General features: G+C 42.3%; 2 protein-coding genes across 4 annotated transcripts in view; both read right to left on the bottom strand.

Moving 5' to 3' along the window:
* LOC140488132 (paralemmin-1-like) overlaps nt 1-24234 on the bottom strand; it is a 322296-nt gene that overhangs the window by 20368 nt on the left and 277694 nt on the right. The window lies entirely within an intron of this gene.
* Nucleotides 1-24234, bottom strand: part of LOC140488115 (A-kinase anchor protein 2-like) — a 173622-nt gene that overhangs the window by 89740 nt on the left and 59648 nt on the right. The window contains exon 1 of one of the 3 annotated variants that reach the window (XM_072587896.1): nt 7315-7480. The exons of the other annotated variants lie outside the window; for them this stretch is intronic. Coding sequence (XP_072443997.1) covers nt 7315-7440 — 126 coding nt within the window. The 5' untranslated portion in view covers nt 7441-7480. Of the gene's footprint in view, nt 1-7314; nt 7481-24234 lie in introns of those variants that run through there. 3 annotated transcript variants of the gene reach the window in all.

Raw genomic sequence — 24234 nt, 5'->3', positions numbered from 1 at the left:
AATAACATCAGCAGTCAGAGGTATCATTGAGAAAGAAAAAAAAACTGCCTTTTAAGGAGCTATAGCACTCCTGTGGACATCATAGCACAGTGATATATCCATATTCCATAATAAGGTTGATGCACTCAGGAAAGTCAAACAGGAATCTATTTAAAAAAAGGTTTAACTGCAGTCATCTTTAGGCTGTATGGATTGGGATTCAAGCAATCAAGTCCAAGTTGAACTCTTATGAATGCTGAACCTTACTGAAATGCAGATATGTCATTTCGATTCCTGACCCTTGACTTATTTTTCCATTATGGCATATGGAAGAAAACAATGAGGGCCACTGTCTTTTCACACTCTTGTTTTTTGGTTTGTGCTGCTTGACTGGAATTCCTGACCCGATCCTGACATATTTCCCAGTGGTTCGAAACAGAGAGCTTCAACTTTCTTATTTGTTAAATTCTAACATTTTAATTTGAGGAAAAAAGTACTTCATTTATTTTGCTCAAAAAGACGTCAGTATAGAATGTGGTCAAAAGCTTCCTTTAACCCAGTAGCTGTGTGTCACCTGACCTAAGATTGTAAGCTATGGCACTTCGACAGTTGGTCAAGAAGGAACAAGCTGGTCCAAATGGTACCGAATTACTGTCCAGAACCTAATTGGACCAGGACGAAATTTATAAACTTGCAACGACGACAAGCTGTATGAATGCACCATGGCTGACACCATTGGGCTAAAACCTGCCTTCAGATGAGATTCAAATATGGTGTGATCAGACAGAATCATTTGTAATTGTTTCCACATGGAACTAGTCCAAAGAATCTCCTTTCAAACCTTCATAATGGCAGAACAAAGCAATTCAGAGTCTCTCTTATTCTCCCAAGAAAAACACTGTACATTTGTATGATGCCTCTAAACATCTCAAAGCACTTCGAAGGAGTGATGGGTAAACAAGAACTACTGCTGAGTAATGTCAAGGGGATACTAGGACCGATGACCCAGAGCTTGATCGAAGAGAGGAATCTTAAAAAGATGGAATGAGAGTCTTCACTAGCTCCCGCAGAGGCTGCCAAGACTGGCCAGTGAATGGTTTTTCAAAAAGTATGTTCACTGTAAAACCCAAACCATCAGTATTTGTCTGGTAACTTATCCTCCAACAACATGCCAATGGCCATAATAATAGGATCAATATGTGCACTCCCAGCTCCCTCCCACCTTATTAAAATGTTCCAGTTTTAATGGAAACTCACTCATCCCTTAACCCCCTTATTAATCAGCAAACTTCAGCAAAAATAACAGCATCAAAAATGAACTTTACAAAATCAGGAGCATTGGAGCAACAAAGAGGGAGCCTTGTTATCTTAAAAATGGAATCACACACTTGAAAAGATTATCTGCTGACTTCCTGCTTTCTTGGACTGACTTGTACACAATTTATACCAATTCATATATTTTACAATGCCGTGCTGAGCTCACAATTTCAATTCACTAGCAGGAGGTACTCATCCTGAAGGCGGAATGAAGTTAAATTAAAACTCACACAATTGTAACGCCAAGAATCATTATGTGGGCAGATGTATTGGAGGTGACTAATCAAAAAACTTGAAAAACCTCAAACTTGACTTTAGCCCACCTTCAGCTTTCCCACTTCTATTTTAATGGAAGCTAATGATTACTCTGCTCAGTTTGGCAATTTAAATTTTTTTAAAAATTATGTGCTTCAGATTTGACCTGTCTTCCAGGAAGGTCTCTGAAGCTTTGGAAGGAACACAAAGAAGTATGGGAGGTGAGGGCTTCCATCTGGAAAAATAAACACCCTTACAGGAATGTTTGTAAACCAAGAGAATCAGAATTGCTTCCCCTGCTTCTTACTCCAGTTTACCCTTTTCTCTTCCTGTTAACAGCATGCTAACAGCATTGTTAAGATACTGAGTTGAAAGGGGAAGTGAAAGGGGAAGTGGAAGTGGAACAGTCCATTTTCCATAGTTACACTGGCATCGTTCCCCACCTTTTTCTCCTCTACATCAATTACTATATCAGCACTACCTCGTGCACCCACAAGGAGGTTGAACAGTTCATCAACTTCACAAATACCTTCCACCCTGACCTCAAGTTCATCTGGACCATCTTGGGCACATCCCTCCCGTTCCTGGACCTCTCCATCTCCATTTCTGGCGACCAACTCAACATGGACGTTTACTTCAAACCCACCGACTCCCACAGCTACCTGAACTACACTTCTTCCCACAACCTCTCCTGGAAAAACACTCTCCTTTATTCCCAAATCCTCTGCTTCCACTGCATCTGCTCCCATGAGGACCAATTCCACTCCAGAACATTCCAGATGGCCTCCTACTTCAAGGACCACAAACGTTGCCTCCCACGCATGGTCAACAATGCCCTCCAGCACATCTCCTCCACTTCCCGCTCCTCCACCCTTGAACCCCACCCCTCAAACTGCAAAAAGGACAGAAATCCCTGGTCCTCACTTTCCACCCCATCAATCTCTGGATACAACACATTATCCTCCGCCATTTCTGCCACCTGCAATCAGACCTCATTACCAGAGATATATTTCCCTCCCCACCCTTTCAACATTCTGCAGAGACCAAACATCCACAACTCCCTCTTTTAGATCTAGGTGTCCCACCAACCCACCCCTTCACTCCCTGCACCTTCTCTCGCCACTGCAAGAAGTGTAAAACCTGCAACCATAACCCCGCCCCCCCTCCCCCCACCAAATCTATCGAAGGCCCCAAAGGATCCTTCCACATCCTGCACCTCCAAATACCTCATTTACTGTGTCCGTTGCTCCTGATGTGGTCTCCTCTAAATTGGGAGACATGATGTCAACTTGTGGAACATTTCACAGAATATCTCTGGGACACATGCACTAAACAACCCCACCAACCTGTGGCCGACCACTTCAATTCTCCCTCCTACTCTGCCAAGGACATGCAAGTCCTGGGCCTCCTCCATCGCCAAATCCTAGCTACCTGATGCCTGGAAGAAGAACACCTCATCTTCCGGCTTGGGACCTTCCAAGCACACGGAATCAATGTCGATTTCACCAGTTGTCTCATTTCCCCTCCCCCTAGCTTATCCCAGATCCAACCCTCAAACTCGGCACCGCCCTCTACCTGTCCATCTTCCTTCCCAACTAATCGCTCTACCCTCCACTCTGACCTATCATCATTACCCCTGTTCTGCATCTACCTATTGCGTTCCCAGCTACCCTCCCTCAGCTCCACGCCCCTCCCATTTATCTCTCAGTCCCCTTGGGCACCCCCGCCCCCCACATTCCTGATGAAGAGCTCATGCTCGAAACATTGACTCTCCTGCTCCTCGGATGACCGCCTGACCGGATGTGCTTTTCCAGCGCCATCCTTTTTGACACCTAAGATGTGGTGGAGTCTCTCAAAAGGGACTTGGATCATCTGATGTTGAAACATTTACAAGGTTTTGATAAAAGTAGGAGTGGGGAATAGGGCTACTTGAGCCATTCTCCACGATTATGAAAAGCCCAAATGGCCTCCTGCATTCTCTGATTATACACTTGGCTGGGGAGACACTAGCCTAGTTTGGCTGCTGGAGTGAACCAAATCTGATTCTACCCTACAGGAGTAAGTGGAAATATCGCAAACAACAATTCTAACTTGACATCATAGCCATGCTCCTGGGGCTGATTAAAGCATTCTGGTTATAGTAGAACAATTGCAGATACATCAACAGAAAATCGTTCTTTAAAAGATAGGGAAGATATCTAGCACTGAAAGGATTAAAGGTAAGTACGCAAAAATACTGACATTTCTGTAAGATAGAGAACTACTGCAGCACCGCAAGTTTTAATGTTGGCTTTATCACAAAGTTTCAGGTGTTATTTGGGAAACTCATTGGAGCTTATCTGGGCAATATGTTGGAATGTTTAGTAAGTACCATTGTACAAGCTCCTTCTCTGATAGTGAGAATGGCCACACATGACCACATATACGAGCTGAGTATTTCTGGAAGGTGGAGTGAGGTGGGTGGGGGTTGGTGTTTGAGCCCAGAATTTCCTTGGCTCACCTTCAAAGTTATTGCAAGAATGTGACTCTATTATACTTCATTGTCTAGCATCTTTCTGTGTTTTCTGTGATTGAACTATACTAAACCATTCGGTCTCAAAAGGATTCATTCGGACAACAATCTGCATTGTTTTAGAACCATTTAACATTGTAAAAACATCATAAAATACTGCATAAGTGTGCAGTTAAAGAGAAAATGTATTGCTGAGCCAGATTAGGAGCTGTCAGGAGCCAATGCTTGGACAAATAGGTAGGTTTTAAGCAGAATCTTAAAGAGAGGTGGTGAGACAGGAAAGAGAAGGAATTCCAAAGCTTAGGGCCGAGTCAATTATGAACACTGCATCTTAATACTCTTCTTTCTTTTTTTAACCACACCCCATTCAAACATTTTGAGAGCAGAGACTCGCAAAGAGAGAGTACATTATACCAGCTGTACCACAACATTGTAAGACAGCAACCACTTCCTCACCTATTACGTGCTGTGTTACTTTAGGACATGTACATCCTGAAGGATGGTTATGAATCAGAAAACAAAACCTCAAAGCAGGGTTTTGTGACCAGCAGGAATAATGAGGAAACGCTGTTATTGCAATTGCAGCACCAAAAGTAAATCCACATCCACACCTGACGAGTTGTAGTGGCTAGGTTGGGAAACTTTATGCCAAAGGACCAGCCAACTGGTAAACTAATTTAGCTCTCAAGGTTAATTAGTAGATAATTTAGGGTTGAGTTCACTGCTATTTCTATTCAAAGAATTGATAAAGTTTTGCACTTTTCCACGAAAAGATTTCCATGTCCCTTTTATCTTGTTTAACTACTTTACTTTCAGTTTCCCTTTTCATATGCGATCAGATAACTATCAAAACTTGTTTTCATTGCCATGTCATAACTGAGGATTATCATTTCAGCCTCGATCGTTTGGAAGGTGGAGAAAGCTCGATGGGCGGAGTAGTCTACTTCTGCTCTGACATCTTATGGTCTCATGTCTCTCTCCTCAGTACCTGTTCCCTGGTTCCGATTTATTCCACCTGGATTCCAACATAAATTCCACCCTTCAAGTTTTAGAATTGCAGCTTCTGGTCACAACCATACGTTTTTTCCCTCTTGTTGTCCTCTTCATTCATTTTCCTGTCACTGCTGAACCTCTGGCTCAAGACAGAGTAGATAACAGGAGAATGTTTCCTCTAGTAGGAGAAACTAGAGCCAGGAGACACAGTTTAACACTAAGAGGTTCCCCCTTTAACGATCGAGATGAGAAGAATTTGTTTTTCTCAGGGGGACATTCATTTGTGGAGTTGTCTTCCCCAGACAGCAGTAAATTCTTGGTCATTGAATTTATTCAAGGTTACATTAGTAATGTTTTTGATAGACAAGGGAGTCAACAGCCTTGGAAGGGCTGGTGGGAGTGGGACATACAAGAAGGTGGAGTCAAGACCACAACTATATCTTGATTGTTTGAACTCGTCTGAAGGGCCAAATAGCCTACTTCTGCTCCTTTGCTCTAGTCCTATCTTCCTCCAGTTGGGAAGAAAGGTTTGAAAGATTGAGGGGTTAATACTATTTTTCTTTCTCCACCAGTTCTGAAGAGTATTTTTGTCTCATTTTCAGTTTCAGTTTGAGGTAGTCGATTTCATGCAGGTAATGATACACTTAGAGTCATTGAGATGTACCGCATGGAAACAAACCCTTCGGTCCAACCCATCCATGCCGACCAGATATCCCAACCCAATCTAGTCCCACCTGCCAGCACTCTGCCCATATCCCTCCAAACCCTTCCTATTCATATACCCATCCAAATGCCTCTTAAATGTTGCAATTGTACTGGTCTCCACCACTTCCTCTGGCAGCTCATTCCATACATGTACCACTCTCTGTGTGAAAAAGTTGCCCCGTAGGTCTCTTTTATATCTTTCTCCTCTCACCCTAATCCAATGCCCTCTAGTTCTGGACTCCCCGGCCCCAGGGAAAAAGACTTTGCCTTTTTACTTTATCCATGCCCCCCATAATTTTGTAAACCTCTATAAAGGTCACCCCTCAGCCTCCAATGCTCCAGGGAAAACAGCCCCAGCCTGTTCAGCCTCTCCCTATAGCTAAAATCCTTCAACCCTGGCAATATCTTTGTGAATCTTTTCTGAACCTTTTCAAGTTTCATAACATCTTTCCGATAGGAAGGAGACCAGAATTGCAGGCAATATTCCAACAGTGGCCTAACCAGTGTCCTGTACAGTTGCAACATGACCTCCCAACTCCTGTACTCAATACTCTGACCAATAAAGGATTGAACACAAGAAATGGGAGTGTTGCCAAACAGTGACCTAGGGGCTAAGGTATATTGTTCCTTGAAAATGGACTCATAGGTAAATAGAGTGGTGAAGGCGGCATTTGGCACACCTGCCTTCAGAGGTCAGAATATTGAGTATAGAAGTTGGGATGTCATGTTGTGGCTATACAGGACATTGATGAAGCCATTTTTAGAATATGCATTCAATTCTGGTTGCCCTTCTATCGGCAGGATGTTGTTAAATTTGAGAAGGTGCAGAAAAAATTTACATGAATGTTACCAAGATTGAAGGGTTTGAATCATAGGGAGAGTGTAAATAGGCTGGAGCTATTTTCCCTAGAGCATTGGAGGCTGAGAGGTGACCTTTTAGACGTTTATAAAATCATGAGGGGCATGAATAGGGTGAATAGCCAATGTCGTTTTGCCATGCTGGAAGGAGTCTAAAACTAGAGGACATAGGTTTACGATGAGAGGGGAAAATTTAAAAAAGTACCTGAGGGGCAATATTTTCACACAGAGTCGTGCGTGTATGGAATGAGCTGCCAGAGGAAGTGATGGAGGCTGGTACAATTACAGCATTTAAAAAATATCTGGATGGGTAAATGAATAGGAAGGGTTTAGGGGGGTATGGGCCAAGTGCTGGCAAATGGGACCAGGTCAGATTGGGATGTCTCATCGATGCAGACGAGTTGGACTGAAAGAGTCTGTTTCCATGCTGTATAACTCTACGACTATGACTCTGCACCCCTTTTCAAATCACGAGTGGTATTTGCAGCAATCACGGGGGTAACTGGAATACCAGTGGCCAACTGATTAATAAATTGTGAATTTAACAAAGGCATGATGTGTGTATTTGGACTGTCTGTACTGAGGTAAACAAATTGTCAGTATATTACCATGAGTTTAGGTTTTACATACAAACATACATTCCAATGTCTATCATGAATTTGTTTTACAAGTTAATAAAGGCATTAATCTCTTACCCTTGATCCTTGCTCCATTGTATGGCAAAGCACTTGCCATGGTGATGTGTATCTAAACATCATCAGCAACAATGGCCCGGAAGAAAGCTTTGAGTTGAGGTTATTTCCAATAGATGCACAAAACATTCAGGACTAACTCTAGGTACTGCAACCCTCAGGGTTTGTGTGTACAGCCAACTTACTTTGGAAAATCTGAACAAAGCTGCCTGTAAGAAGCTTTCTTTCACCAGGATAAGCCTCACATCAGACTCAATTAGTGAGTATGGTATTACATTGAACATGCAGCACAGGAACAGACCATTCAGCCCAGTTTTCATGTTGGCCCTTATACTTGCTTCATTTCCTTCCCCATTCGGTGAAAAATAGCAAAGAAAGGAAGATTTGTTCTAATAGTTGACATTAAGCTTTTAGGATGTCACATTGGGTCTCACAAACAAATCATTAAACTGATGTATACACAGAAATGAAGATGAAGGCCACAAAAAGACCAAATGAGATTAATAACCAAATGAGCTTTATTTTGAGGTGATATGTGTTGAGTGTTGTTAATTAGAAAGGATTATTGGAGAACCTCTCGGAATAGTGCCAAATGATGCAACTGGACATAGCCTTCAATTAATATTTTGTCTGTTAGCTAGTCCCTGTGGCCCTGGAATACTCTCTTGATGCTGCTCTGAGTGTCAGCTAAGATTATGCATTCCCCAGTCCTGGGGTGGGACTTGAACCAGTAAAGTCTTAAATCTCCTAACTGTAGCTTTGAATTCTGAGGGAGCTCTTGGTCAACTCACCACATTTGGTGGTTGTTCGTAGTTAGATAAAATGAAAGCGTACTCAACAGAAAAATCAATGTTGCCATTAACACATTTGACAATAAAGGGCATAAAAATTAATAGACTACTGGATACCAAGAAGAGGTAAGTGGGGTTGAGTTGTAGATTCAATCATGATCTGTCTAAATAGCAGATTAAGTGGGCTAAGTGGCCTACTCATGTTTATATTTTTTATGCTTTTTAAAGATTGAGTTTTGATTTCATATTTTACGTCACCACCGGAGAAACAAGGTTTGGCTTTTTGTTTACACAGTGCGTTTTAGCGATTTTTGCCTGTGCCCTTGACCACATCCTGAGCAAACTGCCTCCAATTCAAGATTGCAAGGAGAATATGATAGATTCAACCATCTTCAGAGGCCTTTTTGGACCTGCTAGACTCAAAAATGACCCAAGAATCTGAATTGCTTTGAATAAATACTTCTCTTTGAATCAAACTTCTGCTTCTTCCATGATATTCTTCACTTTGCTGTGCACGTTGGTGCACTTAAAAATAGAAATAAGACAGTCGTGCTTTTTTATTGCTTTTCTCATATCCTGACAATGATGTAAAATCTTTTCCAACCAATGAGGTGACTTATTTTAAGTGTAGTCAATGTTGTTGGGTAGGAAACACAGCAGCGAATTTGTGGACTGCAAGCTCCCACAACAGCATTGTAATTATAATCAGATAATCTGTGAGTGAAGTTAACTGAGTGAGAAATAATAGCTCAACATTTCAAAGAACCCTACAGCTCATCTTTAGAACAGCTTTACTTGTTCTTTTATGTCCACCTGAGACCAAAGCATTTTTTTTAAGATTCCCTACAGTGTGGAAACAGGCCCTTGGCCCAACAAGTCCACACCAAACCTCCAAAGAGTAACCCACCCAGACCCATTTCCCTCTGACTAATGCACCTAACACTGCGGGCAATTTAGCATGGCCAATTCACCTGAGCTGCACATCTTTGGATTGTGGGAGGAAACCAGAGTCCCCGGAGGAAATGCAGACAATGTGCAAACTTCACACAGACGGTCACCCAAGGCTAGAATCGAACCTGGGATCCTGGTGCTGTGAGGCAACAGTGCTAACCACTGAGCCACTGTGCAGTTTTGATGCAAGCCTATCTTGGCAGTGTAGCACTTCCTGGAGACGGCAAGGGGAAAGCCAGCCAGTCATTTTTGTGCTCATTTTTCTGGAGCAGGGCTTGAAGCTGCAACCTTGTGACCTGAGTGATAAGAATGTTCCCCACAGAACCAAGAGGAATCAGGAAATGACTGTAACCAATCCTTACCAATGAATCAAATGTTAAAACTTGGAAATTTCTAAATCTTTGCTGCTTCTTTTAGGTCATACTTGGGGTTCACGGTGTACAATCATAACTTTCCAAACCGAATGTACCCTTGCAATGTTCCCCATATCCCAGACGTACTCCACGGAAGCAAGAATTCTCCAGCCAAGGAGATGCCTCTTGCTCTTTGAAGCAGATTTAAAAAAAAGTAGCAAAACAATTTGCATTAGGTCATTTCCCCTGAGTTCACAGCTGGCTTCAGTCTCGAAACCAATGCTGGGAACCTCTTCAGCAAACCACACAAAAAAAAGTCTTCTAAATTATTGCTCTTTTGGAAACAATGCTGTAAGCTGGCTCCGGAAAGCACATCAAAAGTGCGCTCTTGCATCTGTAGGGTAAATGGTTTCAACTCACTGCTTTACTGTTCATTTTGCTGGTGTTGATTAGCCATCTGTAAAATACCTGGAATGAGCAGATTGCCTTATAAGGAAAGGCTAGACAGTTTGGGCCTGTATCCTCTTGAACAGTGAGAGGTACCTTCATTGAAGCAGAAGATCCTGAAGAACTTGGCCTGGTGGATATTGAATGGATGCTTCCTCTTGCAGGAGAATCGAGAACTGGGGGTCGTAGTTTAAAAATAAGCGATTATCCAACTCTGTCTTAAATGTGGAATTTTTTTTTCTGTGTGTTGAGAATCTACTGTATTCCTTCCTCAGATTTTTACAGTATTTTTAAAGAAGAGGTAGACAGATTCTTGATACAAAGGGGGTGAAAGATTATGGGGGATATGCAGGAATGTAGATTTGAGGCTTAAATCTGATCAGCCATGATTCTATTGTAAAGTACAGCAGGTGTAAAGAGCGAGTGGCTTATTCTTGTCCTTGCTTACATCTATGTTTACTTATAGAAGTTTTCAAGCTATTTTCAAGGGAGTGCAGCGTAGGTTCACGAGGTCAATTCCTGGAATGGCAGGATTGCCTTACATGGAAAGACTGAAGCGACTGGGCTTGTATACCCTTGAGTTTAGAAGACTGAGAGGGGATCTGATTGAAACGTATAGGATTATGAAAGGATTGGACACTCTGGCAGGAGGAAACATATTTCCGCTGATGGGGGAGTGCCGAACCAGAGGACACAACTTAAAAATACGGGGTAGACCATTTAGGACAGAGATGAGGAGAAACTACTTCACCCAGAGAGTGGTGGCTGTGTGGAATGCTCTGCCCCAGAGGGCAGTGGAGGCCCAGTCTCTGGATTCATTTAAGAAAGAATTGGATAGAGCTCTTAAAGATAGTGGAGTCAAGGGTTATGGAGAGAAGGCTGGAACAGGATACTGATTGGGAATGATCAGCCATGATCATATTGAATGGCGGTGCAGGCTCGAAGGGCTGAATGGCCTACTCCTGCATCTATTGTCTATTGTCTATTTCCTACATAAATGTGGAACGTGGCACCAGCAGTACCGCAGCACATTATTTCCATCACACTCATATTTGTCACAAACATTATCACTCATTAATTTGTTTTTTTTTCAAAAAAGGACAGTAAATCCAAACTTTGCTTTGCTCAAGCGCCAAATTCACAAATGACCCAATAATTTCCAAACAACACTCCACAGGTCAGCAAGTCACATCTGCATGATAAACTTGGCAGCTCTGTGACCTCACAGGATGTTAAATTGAGGGGTATATATTGGGCAGCCACCTTCAAGAAATAAAGCAAGGTTTTCATTTTCATAGCACCTTCCCTGATCTCAGGATGTCCCAAAAAGTGAATAACTAGTCACCGTCGATTTATAGACAGTCCCCAGGTTGCAGACAGAGTCCGTTCTGGACTCTGTTTGTAAGACAATTTGTCTGCAAGTTGGAACGCAACACAGGGCAATGTAAAGCAGCTATTTGTAAGTATAGGAAACACTCATATCTTTAAAATTGCACCGAAATATGGGATAAAATTCGTAAGTCCAAGTGTATCTACATCGGGTGTTCATCTTGGAGACCCCTCCATACTACCATTGTTGTGATGATAAAGGGCTTTTGGCTGAAATGTCGATTTTTCTGCTCCTTGGATGCTGCCTGACCTGCTGTGCTTTCCCAGCATCACTCTAATCTTGACTCTGATCTCCAGCACCTGCAGTCCTCACTTTCGCCCATTGTTGTAATGTAGCAGGTGCAATGCTTCCTCTAGTGGCTACCTATAGAATAACACTGATAGTTCACCCCACAGGGAAAAGAAAAGAGACAATTCCATGAAGTTAAGTGAGGGGGAGAATTTTATCTCTGGTCTGTGCTTTTTTTTTATTATTTCCTGCAATTTTTTTCTTCGTATAATTCCCTTGTTACCTTTACCTAATGCATTGACTCCTAGGATGTTATCATTGCCTGCATTCAATGCTGTCCCCTGAAGAGCTGGGCTTTCTCAACAGGATCTGAACACTTTCAAGGGGGTTTGTTTGATCATCATTCCAAAGCTGAAGTCTTAAAGCACAAGTGGCCCAATTGGCCGCAGGAGCAGAGACTCAGAATATTTCTGTGTTGAGCAACAATTGCCCAATGTAATGTATATCTTTTAACTTTATTTCTTTATTTTCCTAATTTATACTATAAAGAACTGAAATGCTTTAGCTTTTTTCCTTTATTTCTCTATTTTTGTGTCTAATCTTTTTCTTTAGTCTCCAAGATTTGTACCTAGGTACTTTGTAGCTGAGATGGCGTTTGTAACATTGGACACTTTTCACTGTACTTCTGCACTTTTGTACGTGAGTACACATGACAATAAAAACCTAATTCTAATTCAAAATCACACAACACCAGGTTATAGTACAACAGGTTTATTTGAAAATACAAACTTTCGGAGTGTTGCTCCTTTGTCAGGTAGCTACTGAAAACTTGTACTTCCAAATAACCCTGTGGGACTATAACCTGGTATTGTGTGATTTTTAATTTTGTCCACACCAGTCCAACACCAGCACCTCCACATCATAATTCTAATTCAATGTTCTCTTTTCTTCTATTTTTAACAAAATATACCAAGTCACAAATAGAGGCAATTCCTTGCATTCAGAGCAGTGAGTTATAACAAAAGCTTGGACTCTCCAGCTTGAAAGGTCATCCTCACAGAGTTAGGTAACATTCTAAAAGGTATGGGAAAGTCAAATTTGTAAGACTTCTTCAACAAAAACTAAGTCAAGTGGATAGAGTTTCAAATTGGAACAAGGCAACCATTGGATTGGCATTGAGATGTACCTCTTCTCAGCGATTGAGGCCAAAACTAAATTTCTGGACCATGTTGAGGCACATAAACTGCTAGAATCTATTCAGGAACAGCTGGATACTGTCATGGTAGTGAGGAGGTGATGAGGGTGCAGCTCTATATAAAATATTGACTCAAGTTCTACAATGATAGCAATATCCTTTTCCTATTTATTTTCTTAATTTATGCTTAGAATATACCATTGCTCCTTCTCAGAGACACTCTGAAAGTCAAACTGAGTCTTTGAATTCAAAGAGTCATTAAAATTATAGAAGGAGCTACTTAGTCAATCAAGTCCATGCTGATGCTTTGTAGACAAAAAGCAGCACAGTTATTCCCATTCTCATTCAGTGCCTACCCTCAATGCTCAGCACTTGAGTGCAATGAGGTTCAAGCTATTACTGGTACTCCTACATTGGAGGAAATTTCAGGATATGGACCTTGTGGATAATGAAGGTATAGTATTACATTTCTTAGTAGCTGTAATGTATAACAAAAGCAGAAAATGTCAGAAAGGCTGAGCAGGTCAGGTAATATCAACAGAACAAATTAGATAAGGAGAAGCATTTTGGGCATGGACCTTTTTTCCCTGTCTGCTAGGTTCTGCTCATCACAGAAAAGAAAACCCATTAAATGGTGGACATACCAAAGGCAATAGATTGGTACAGTTTAACAAAAAGACTCGAGTAGAATGTTTCAACATACAAACAGGCAATTTGGCCCAACTGACCTATGCCAGTATTTATTTTCCAGATGAGCCTCCTTCCACTTTGTTTCGTCCAACCCTGTCAATGGGCTGAGGATAAGAATGAAGGTTCATACTCCAGCATAGTGCTGAAGAAATGCTGCATTGTTGAATTTGGAGATGCTGGTGTTGGACTGGGGTGTACAAAGTTAAAAATCACACAACACCAGGTTATAGTCCAACAGGTTTAATTGGAAGCACACTAGCTTTCCAATGTGCTTCCAATTAAACCTATTGGACTATAACCTGGTGTTGTGTGATTTTTAACTTTGCATTGTTGGAGGTATCGTCTTTCGGATGAGCGGTCAAACAGACATTGTGTCTGTTTGTGAGCGTGCATGTAAAAAAACCTCCATGGCTCAATTGTAAAGAAGGAATAGGGGAAATAGAAGAATAGGAAAATTATCTATGCATTTCTTAATATTTGTTCCTCAGAAAACAACACAAATAAAAGGCTAACTCATTATTATCCCATGGCTGTTTGTGGGAGTTGGTTGTGCACAATTTGAATGTCATGTTTCTTATATTACAACAGCAACTAAACTTCAAAAAGTACTTCTTTAGCTCTAAAGCATTCTGGGAGTCCAGCTGTCATGAAAGTGGTACATAAATGCTCGTCTTTCTGCTCTTTACTATGCCTTTTTAAAAACTTTTCTTGCTAATGTGTATAATTGACTTCCTTCAATAGGCCCATGTTATTCAGCTCAACTGGATTACACACAACTCCTGAATTTCTCTCAGAGTTTATTGGTAAAGATTTCATATTAACAACCATTGGTTTTGGATTTCTCGACAAGGGAAAACTTCTTCCTTACACTGACCCTATCAAATTCATCCTGAAATAGCACACTGAAATCTTTTTAGCTGAATCCTTATTGGACATTTGTTGAACAACTGATGCGAATTAACAATTGCCGTTCAGAAATTGTCTTTTCCTACACGACTAGAATAGAGCACAGCTGAGAAAGTAGACAAAGATCAAGCCAGAAAGGAGAAGAAACCAAATTTGGATGTGTTGCTTGGCTTTTCAAAGAAAAAAAAAATTAAAAAATCACAACGCACACAGTTTGCAGAATGTCTGGAAAGCAAGTTTGCATGTTATTGCCTGTGGCGCTACACCATCTGTGCACAACGTGTTCAATAAAATTGAGGACTGTTGCAAGGCATGAACTACATGCCTGACTTAACTGCACAGTATCAGTGATACAGTTCTGAAAACAAAGCTGGCACATTTCCCCCTGTCCAATTCCTTTCTTCAATCACCACCCCCGCTGATCTTCCAACTCTCTGTACAACCATTCTTCACATGAAACCTAACGGGGCATACTGAAAGATTGTTCCATGACAGTCATTGCCAGGACTGATTTGACACTTTCCCCACTTCACATAAGGCTGCTTGTCACCAGATGAGAAGAAGGATAACAAATACAGTCTGACTTGCATAATGCCAACCCATTTATGTCAAGATCACGTTTTAGTCAACTAAAAAATAAAGTGTAGACTTTCAGGACATGCCAAAGTACTTTACAGCAAATTAGGTACTTTTTAAAAAGTATAAGTCACTGTTTTGTCAAATCTGTCAATTTGCACAGAGCAATTTCTTTGAAATGCAATGGGATAACTAGACCTTTTTCAGGGGATGCATGGTAGAGGGGTAAATACTGTATTGACTTGGACCAGGAGGAAATCCTCTCTCTTCCTCAGAATAGAACCATGAGATGTTTTGCATCTAAACTGAGACAGTAGATAGGACCGTTCATCCAAAGACAATCTGCAAAACCCTCATCTGTACAGGGTTATCCAGTCTGGGGGCAGGTGATGGCCTAGTGGTATTATCATTAGACTGTTAACCCAAAAACTCAGCAAATGTTCTGGGGACATGGCCTCACATCCCAACACAAATGAATTGAATTCAAATTTTTAAAAAAGTCTGGAAATAAGAGTCTACTGATGACCATGAAAACTTTGCTGTTTGTCAGAAAAATCCATCTGGCTCACTGATGTCCTTCAGAGAAGGAAATTTGCTGTCCTCGCCTAGTCTGGCCTACATGTGACTCTAGACCCATACCAATGTAACTGACTCTCAACTGCCCTCTGACATGGCCTAGCAAGCCACTTGGTTCAAGGGCAACTAGGGACAGGCAATAAATGCTGGCCAGTCAGCGATGCCCATCTCCCATAAGTAAATAAAGAAAATCTGGATTCTATTGCTCAAATCTCTGTAGGGGACTTGATCTCTTAAGTCTCTGACTCAGAGATAGAGTGTCACCTAGTGATTCACAGCTGACTGTATGTGATGTAAGCACAGACTCTGGCCCTGCATTTTTATACGATGTTTAAAACCACTAAAGTACAAATTAGGGTTTGGAAGTTTTGCTTATATCCTTTGCTGTTAGTTTAACAGGGCTCTGGTTAACTGTCATGGTTCCAGTACTGGACCAGTAATGACAGGCAAAGTACTCAACTTAGAGATCAGTTATGCAATCTCTCGATTGCATGTAACTCCATAATTTCCTTACACTGCACACAGCTTAATTAATGACAAGTCACAAAACAGAAACCAATCGTTTGCCTAGGGGAGGGAGATGAGATGCTCCAAGGCATCAGAACTAACTGGTGACTGTGTGATACAGGAAATGCACCAGCGCATCATAGAATAAGTACTGCGTGCAAGGGGATTCTTTGACCCATTGAGTCAGAACCTTTGTTTCAAAGAGAAACCTCATTCAGTCCAATCTCTGGTTGCTTCCCTGTATCACTGCAACATTTTCCTCCATCAAGTACATGTCCAACTCCCTTATGAAATCTATTAAATCAATCTGTGCCCATCATCCTAGCATGAGAAATAACAGTGTGACCTTTTCACCACTTAAAAAGAGGGGGCTACAGTTTTAAAAGGAGAAGTCAATTCAAAAATCAGAAGAGAAAGGAATTTCGTTAGTTTTGTCACGATCTCAAGATGAAGCGTATTCATTGTTGTAATGTAGGAAATGCTGCAGCCAATTCTCTATGATGCTCTTTCTTCACATGCACTTTCTGAAAGAACTATGAAATTCCCAACAGACACCAGGCTATAAAAAGACTGCGCTCTTCGCCTACACAGAGAAATTAATGAGCACTGTCATCTTTTCCACAGTGTCTTGTCCAGAATGCAAAGTGTGTCACCAAAATGTCAAGAGTGCTTTAATGTATGATGTTGGAACTTTAGTGAGAAAAAAGACATTCTGGGCTGGATATTCCTGTGGACTAGCAAAAAACCTGCCTGTGTTCTCTTCAGTTTTCCAAAATGAACTTTGACCCTGTGAATTTTTGAGCAATATTTTGCCTTATCGCACAGGGGGCTGGAAAGTTCACGCAGATACCCAGTCCCCAAAGTCAATTAAAAGGTCCCTTAAACCACATCCCTAACACTCCATGCCCCTCAATCACCCATACTATCCCATGATTGGGTAACACGACACATCTTCAGATTGCCCATGACATTCCATACCTGCTTAGACCACCAAACTACTTTAGATACATCCGTCCCACCTTCATAGTCACTCACCTAGTATCAATGATGCACAGACCTCAGGATCCGCGGAATAGCTATCGGAAAATTGTCTGAGCTGAGATGACACATTTTGTTAGAAAACCTGAACTTATCTTGAGAATGTGACCAAAAAGGAGTTCTGGGATTTACATATTAATGAACCAAAATTAGCAAAACCATTCTAAAAGATGCAAGTCTTAATCTAAGTGTGTTTCCTATATTACAGCCGCATGATACTATAACCTTTTGCTATAAATTCTGTGCCTTCTGGTCCTGTCCTACAACTACCTGATAAAGGAGCAGCGCTCCGAAAGCTAGTGCTTGCAAATAAACCTGTTAGACTATAACCTGGTGTTGTGTGATTTTTAACTTTGTCCGCCCCAGTCCAACACCGACTCCTTCAAATCTTCAATAGAAATAGTATGTAATGCTTAACAATAGCTACACAGAGGGTCAGTGTGAATTTGATGGGCTGAATGGACTGTTTTCACACTGTAGAGATTCTATGATTCTGATGTCCAGGTATGTCTTTTCAAGAAAATATAGGACAAATCCAACTCAGCCAATTACATAACCCTATCACCCCTATGTGATGGAAGGTGTTGTTGAAAGTGCAATGAAGAAGCACTTACTTACCCGCTCATTGATGCCAGGTTTGGGTTCTACCAGAGTCAGCTGGTTCCTGACTTCATTACAGTCTTATTCATAAAAGAGCTGAACTCCAGGTAGGAGGTAAGAGCACTTGACATCAGACAGTATTGAACGGAGATGTAAACGTGGCATCAAGGAGCTCGAGCAAAATTAAGTTCAATGTTGAATCAGGGAGAAATATATGCCCTGGTTGGAGTCATACTCAACACAAAAGCAAGATGGCTGTTCAAGTTCATCACTTCAGCCCCAGAATATCATTGAAGGCATTCTTCATGGTAATGCCCTAAGCCCAACGACCTTCAGCTCTTTCATCAATGACCTTGATTCCATCATAAGGTCAGATGTGGGGATATTCACTGATGATTATAGTGAATCATTTGTAGCTCTGCAGGTACCAAAGCAATCCTTGCAGCAAGATATGGACAACATTCAGACTGATTATGGAAAGAATTTTATTTGCTGTTTCAAATACCAGGCAATTACCGAACCCATCCAAAAAGTATCTAAACATCGGTCCCTGATGTTCAAACATATTCAAGGAAATTCGGCATGTCCATTAGGACTCTCACCATGGTTTACAGATGCACCATAGAAAGCATTCTATCTGGGTGTGTCGCAGCTTTGTACAGCAACTGCTCTGCCCAGGACTGTAAGAAACTACAGAAAGTCTGACTGCCCAGACCATCACAAAAGCCAACCTCCCATCCATGGACTCCATCTATGCTTTTTGTTGCTGTGGAAAGGCAGTCAACATCATCAAAAGATCTTTCCCATCCCAGTTATAATCTCTTCCAACCTCTTAAGTCAAGCAGAAGATACAAAAGCTTAAACACACGAACCAACCAGGATCAATATCAGTTTCTTCCCCGCTATCATCAGACTGCTGAATGGACCTTTCAAATTTCAAATCTCAAATCTAATGTTGATCAGGCTTTTGTGCACCTCCTGTATTGTTATAACTTTGTATGCCACTGTTCAATCAACCTATGATCTGTATGTCCTTGCACATTATGATCTGCCCATACTGCATGCAAAACAAAACTTTTCACTGTACTTCAGTACATGTCGAAGAGTGTGTGGCTGGAAAAGCACAGTCGGTCAGGCAGAATCTGAGGAGCAGAGAGTCGACATTTCGGGCATAAGCCCTTCATCAGGAATGAGGCTTGTAGACCAAGGGAGCTGAGAGATAAATGGGAGGGGCTGGGGGAAGGTAGCTGGGAATGCGATAGATAGATTAAGGGGGGGGATGAAAGTGATAGGTTGGAGAGGAGGGTGGAGCAGATAGGTGGGGAGGAAGATGGATAGGTCGAACTATTCAAGAGGGCGGTGTCAAGTTGGGAGTTTGGGACAAGGATAAGGTGTGGGAGGGGAAATGGGGAAACTGGTGAAATCCACATTGATCCCGGTTGTTGAAGCGTCCTAAGACACCTTCTACCCCACCAACCTCTGAATATACCTCTGCCGTTTCTGCCACCTACAAACAGACCCCACCACCAGAGATACATTTCCCACCTCACCTCTATCTACATTTCGGAGACACCATTCTCTCGGTGACTCCCTTGTCATGTCCATACCCTCCTCCAACCCACCATTCCCTCCCAGCACCTTCCCCGCCATCGCAGGAAGTGCAAAGCATGTGCCCACACCTCCCCCTCACCTCCATCCATTGCCCCAAAAGGATCCTTCCACAGCTGACAGAAATCTACCTGCACTTCCACGCGTCACCTACTGCACCCATTGCACCCGATGTGGTCTCCTCTACATTGGGAAGACAGGACACCAATTTGCTGATCGTTTCAGAGAACATTTCTGCAGCACCCACACCAACCAACCCCACCGCCCTGTGGCTGAGCACTTTATCTCACCCTCCCACTCCACCAAGGACATGCAGGTCCTGGGCATCCTCCATCATCAAATCCTAACCACCAGATGCCTGGAGGAAGAATGCCTCATCTTCTGTCTTGGGACACTTCAACCACACGGGATCAATGTGGATTTCATCAGTTTCCCCATTTCCCCGTCTATCTGCTTCACCCTCCTCTCCGGCCTATCACTTTCACTCCCCACCTTCATCTACTTATTGCATTCCCAGCTACCTTCCCTCCACCCCAGCCCCACCCCCCTCCCATTGATCTCTCAACCCCCTTGGGGCCTCATTCCTGATGAAGGGCTTATGCCCAAAATGTTGATTTTCCTGTTCAGCGGATGCTGCCTGACTGGTTGTGCTTTTCCAGCGCCACACTCTTCAACTCTGATCTCCAGCAGCTGCAGTCCTCACTTTCTCTTAGGTACCTATGACATCAAATCAAATCAATGCTGAATCCTACACTAGCAATATCTTGGAAGTAACCATTGACCAGAATCTGAGCTGGACCAGCCATACAAGTACACTGACTACAAGAGAATGTCAGAGGTTGTGAAATTGGAGCGAGGTAACTCACCTCTGGACTCCCCTAAGCCTGTTGCCATCTACCAGGTAAAAACAAGGACTGCAGATGCTGGAAACCAGAGTCTAGATTAGAGTGGTGCTGGAAAAGCACAGCAGGTCAGGCAGGATCCGAGGAGCAGGAAAATCGATGTTTCGGGCAAAAGCCCTTCATTAGGAATAGAGGCAGGGTGTCTGCAGAGTGGAGAGATAAATGAGAGGGGGTGAGGGTGGGGAGAAAGTAGCACAGAGTACAATAGGTAAATGGGGGTGGGGATGGAGGTGATTGGTGGGAGAGGAGGGTGGAGTGGATAGGTGGAAAGGAAGATAGGCAGGTAGGACAAGTCAAGAGAGCGGTGCTAAACTGGAAGGTTGGAGCCATCTACCAGTCAGGAGCGGGATGGAATATTCCTTGCTCACATGGATGAATGCAGCTTCAACAACACCAAGAACAAAGCAGCCCACTTGATCAGCACCACATGCAACAATTTAAACATTCACTTCCTCCTCTACAAGCACATAGTAGCAGCAGTGTTTACCCTATCAAAGATGCACTGAAGAAATTCACCAAGGTTCCTCTGAGAGAATCTTCCAAACCTGCAATCTGTATCTCTTAGGTCAAGGGCAGCAGCTGAATGGGAACACTGCAATTTCCAAGTTCCCTTTCAACTTGGAAATATATCACTGTTCAAAATCCTGGAATTCCCTTCCCAGCAGCATTGGGGGTGCACCTGCCCAGACTCTAATGAATCAAAAAGGCATCTGACCTCCACTTTTTCAAGTATAGTGGCGGACAATAAATACTGGTTCACACCCCACAAAGAAATTTAAGAAATTTGATGATGTTAAACTATTTGCATTTACCTTTCAGAGTGTCCATGACTGTCATAGGTCCTAGTTAGATGCAAAAGATCCCATATTAATATGTGTTGAAGAAAAGCTGAAGAATTTCAATGAACATCACCAAAGGTTGCTGATCAGATGTTATTTCTGTTGTGTGTGGGAGCTTGCTGTGTGCAAATTCACTGTTTCCTTACATTACAACCATAACCACATTAAAAGGGACCTGAGGGGCAACGTTTTCACATAGAGGGTAGTGCATATATGAAATGAGGAAGCGGTAGAAGCAGGTACAATTACGACTTTTAAAAGACATTTGGATTTGTACATGAATAGGAAAGGTTTAGAGGGATGTGGGCAAAATGCATGCAAATGGGATTAGTTACGTTCAGGAAACCTGGTTGGCATGGACAAATTGGACCGAAGGATCTGTTGCCATGCTGTATGACTCTGACTCAATGAGTCTATAAACGCTTTGGATCATGAAAGGCTATGTTTAAATACAAGTCTTTCATCCTTGGAAACAAATGAACTTCAGGAGTGGGAGCCTCTAGCATCATTGTTTGCTTTGCACTAACCTGCTGCTTATAATTAATCCAGCCTCTCCAGGCTGAGATTGTGGTAAGCAATACCAGTCACAGGTTAATTACCTGCTTTTAAAAGTTATGTACTAAAGTATGGCCATGAAGGTGTCTGAGACAGGAGGGTACAGTGTTGCGCGATAACGAGATTGCATTGCCAGTAGTAAATTGCACTGTATAGATAAAGAGGGGCATTCATTCAAACTGTATAGCTTCAGATATAATTGAATTGTTCCATGAATGCTGTTTCACCTAAAAGAATCAGTTATCCAACAAACTAAAACAAAGAACCATAAGACCATAAGACATAGGAGTGGAAGTAAGTCCATTCGGCCCATCAAGTCCACTCCGCCATTCAATCATGGCTGATGGGCACTTCAACTCCACTTATCCGCATTCTCCCCGTAGCCCTTAATTCTCCGAGACAACAAGAATCTATCAATCTCTGCCTTGAAGACATTTAGCGTCCCGGCCTCCACTGCACTCTGCGGCAATGAATTCCACAGGCCCACCACTCTCTGGCTGAAGAAATGTCTCCGCATTTCTGTTCTGAATTTACCCCCTCTAATTCTAAGGCTGTGTCCACGGGTCCTAGTCTCCTCACCTAACGGAAACAATTTCCTAGTGTCCACCCTTTCCAAGCCATGTATTATCTTGTACGTCTCTATTAAGTCTCCCCTTAATCTTCTAAACTCCAATGAATACAATCCCAGGATCCTCAGCCGTTCCTCATATGTTAGACCTACCATTCCAGGGATCATCCGTGTGAATCTCCGCTGGACACGTTACAGTGCCAGTATTTCCTCCTGAGGTGTGGGGACCAAAACTGGACACAGTACTCAAAATGGGGCCTAACCAGAGCTTTATAAAGTCTCAGTTGCACAATGGTGCTTTTATATTCCAACCCTCTTGAGATAAGTGACAACATTGCATTCGCTTTCTTAATCACAGACTCAACTTGCATGTTGACCTTTAGAGAATCCTCGACTAGCACTCCCAGATCCCTTTGTACTTTGGCTTTACAAATTTTCTCACCGTTTAGAAAGCAGTCTGAGCTTTTATTCTTTTTGCCAAAGTACAAGACCTCGCATTTGTTCACGTTGAATTCCATCAGTCATTTCCTGGACCACTCTCCCAAACTGTCTAGATCCTTCTGCAGCCTCCCCACTTCCTCAGTACTACCTGCCTGTCCACCTAACTTCGTATCATCTGCAAACTTTTCTAGAATTTCCCCAGTCCCTTCATCCAGATCATTAATATATAATGCAAACAGCCGTGGCCCCAACACTGAACCCTGCGGGACACCGCTCGTCACCGGCTGCCATTCTGAAAAAGAACCTTTTATCTCAACTCTGCCTTCTGTCAGACAGCCAATCCTCAATCCATCCCAGTAGCTCACCTCGAACACCATGGGCCCTCACCTTGCTCAGCAGCCTCCCATGTGGCACCTTATCAAAGGCCTTTTGGAAGTCTAGATAGACCACATCCACTGGGTTTCCCTGGTCTAACCTACTTGTCACCTCTTCAAAGAACACCAACAGGTTTGTCAGGCATGACCTCCCCTTAATAAATCCATGTTGACTTGTTCTAATCAGAGTCTGCTCTTCGAAGAATTTAGAAACCTCATCCTTAATGATGGATTCTAGAATTTTACCAACAACCGAGGTTAGGTTAATTGGCCTATAATTTTCCATCTTTTGTCTTGATCCTTTCTTGAACAATGGGGTTACAACAGCGATCTTCCAATCATCCGGGACTTTCCCTGACTCCAGTGACTCTTGAAAGATCTCAACCAATGCCTCTGCTAGTTCCTCAGCCACCTCTCTCAGAACTCTAGGATGTATCCCATCGGGGCCAGGAGATTTATCAGTTTTAAGACTTTTTAGCTTTTCTAGCACTTTCTCTTTTGTAATGGCAACCATACTCAACTCAGCCCCCTGACTCCCTTTAATTGTTGGGATATTACTCATGTCTTCCACGGTGAAAACTGACGCAAAAGTACTTGTTAAGTTCTCCTGCTATTTCCTTATCTCCCATCACTAGGCTTCCAGCATCAGTTTGAAGTGGCCCAATGTCTACTGTGAGTGCTAGAAAACTGAAACAAAACAGAAATCTCTGGAGAAACTTAGCAGGTCTGATAGCATCTGTGGTGAAAAAGCAGAGATAATGTTTTGAGTCCAGTGACCCTTCCTCAAAAGGTTTTATATCATTTATCCAATTTCTGCTTCCACAAACTTTTGAGACAATGCATTGCAGATCATAACTTTTTGTGCAAAACAATTTCTTAGCTTTCTCTTTTTTTGCAAACTACCTTCAATCTGCGTGGTTTGATAATGACCACCTGCCTTTGGAAAATAATTCTTCTTATTTACTCCTTTCCTTCATCATTTTGAATATTACCTTAAATTTCACGATAACATTAATCGATAAAATTTTTTAGCAAACACATTTTTGTGTCCAAGCCGCAGAAGCTTCTCCCCACACTGCTGAGCTCTTTGTAATATTTCTCAGTGTAATTGGACAAGGTAGCTGCAGCCCCAAGGCAAGCATGAGGGAAGGTGGAGAGATAATTAATAGCACAAAATGTCCTCGTCAGCCTCGACTTTATTTCCTCCGAGAGGTACTGACATACTTTCCACTCCTTTCATTGACCTTCATGCTACACTGCACCAAGTTATGTAGTTCTACTGACTTGCTTCCAAATTTATTGAATTAAAAAAAAATCCTTTTTTATAGACCTCACAAGCAAGGCACTGCATCACACACGCAAAAAGTCAGAACAGTTAAACCAGTAAT

Source organism: Chiloscyllium punctatum, chromosome 2, assembly GCF_047496795.1.
Source record: "Chiloscyllium punctatum isolate Juve2018m chromosome 2, sChiPun1.3, whole genome shotgun sequence".
NCBI classification, from domain to species: domain Eukaryota; kingdom Metazoa; phylum Chordata; class Chondrichthyes; order Orectolobiformes; family Hemiscylliidae; genus Chiloscyllium; species Chiloscyllium punctatum.
This window is presented reverse-complemented; position numbering and strand designations above follow the sequence as displayed.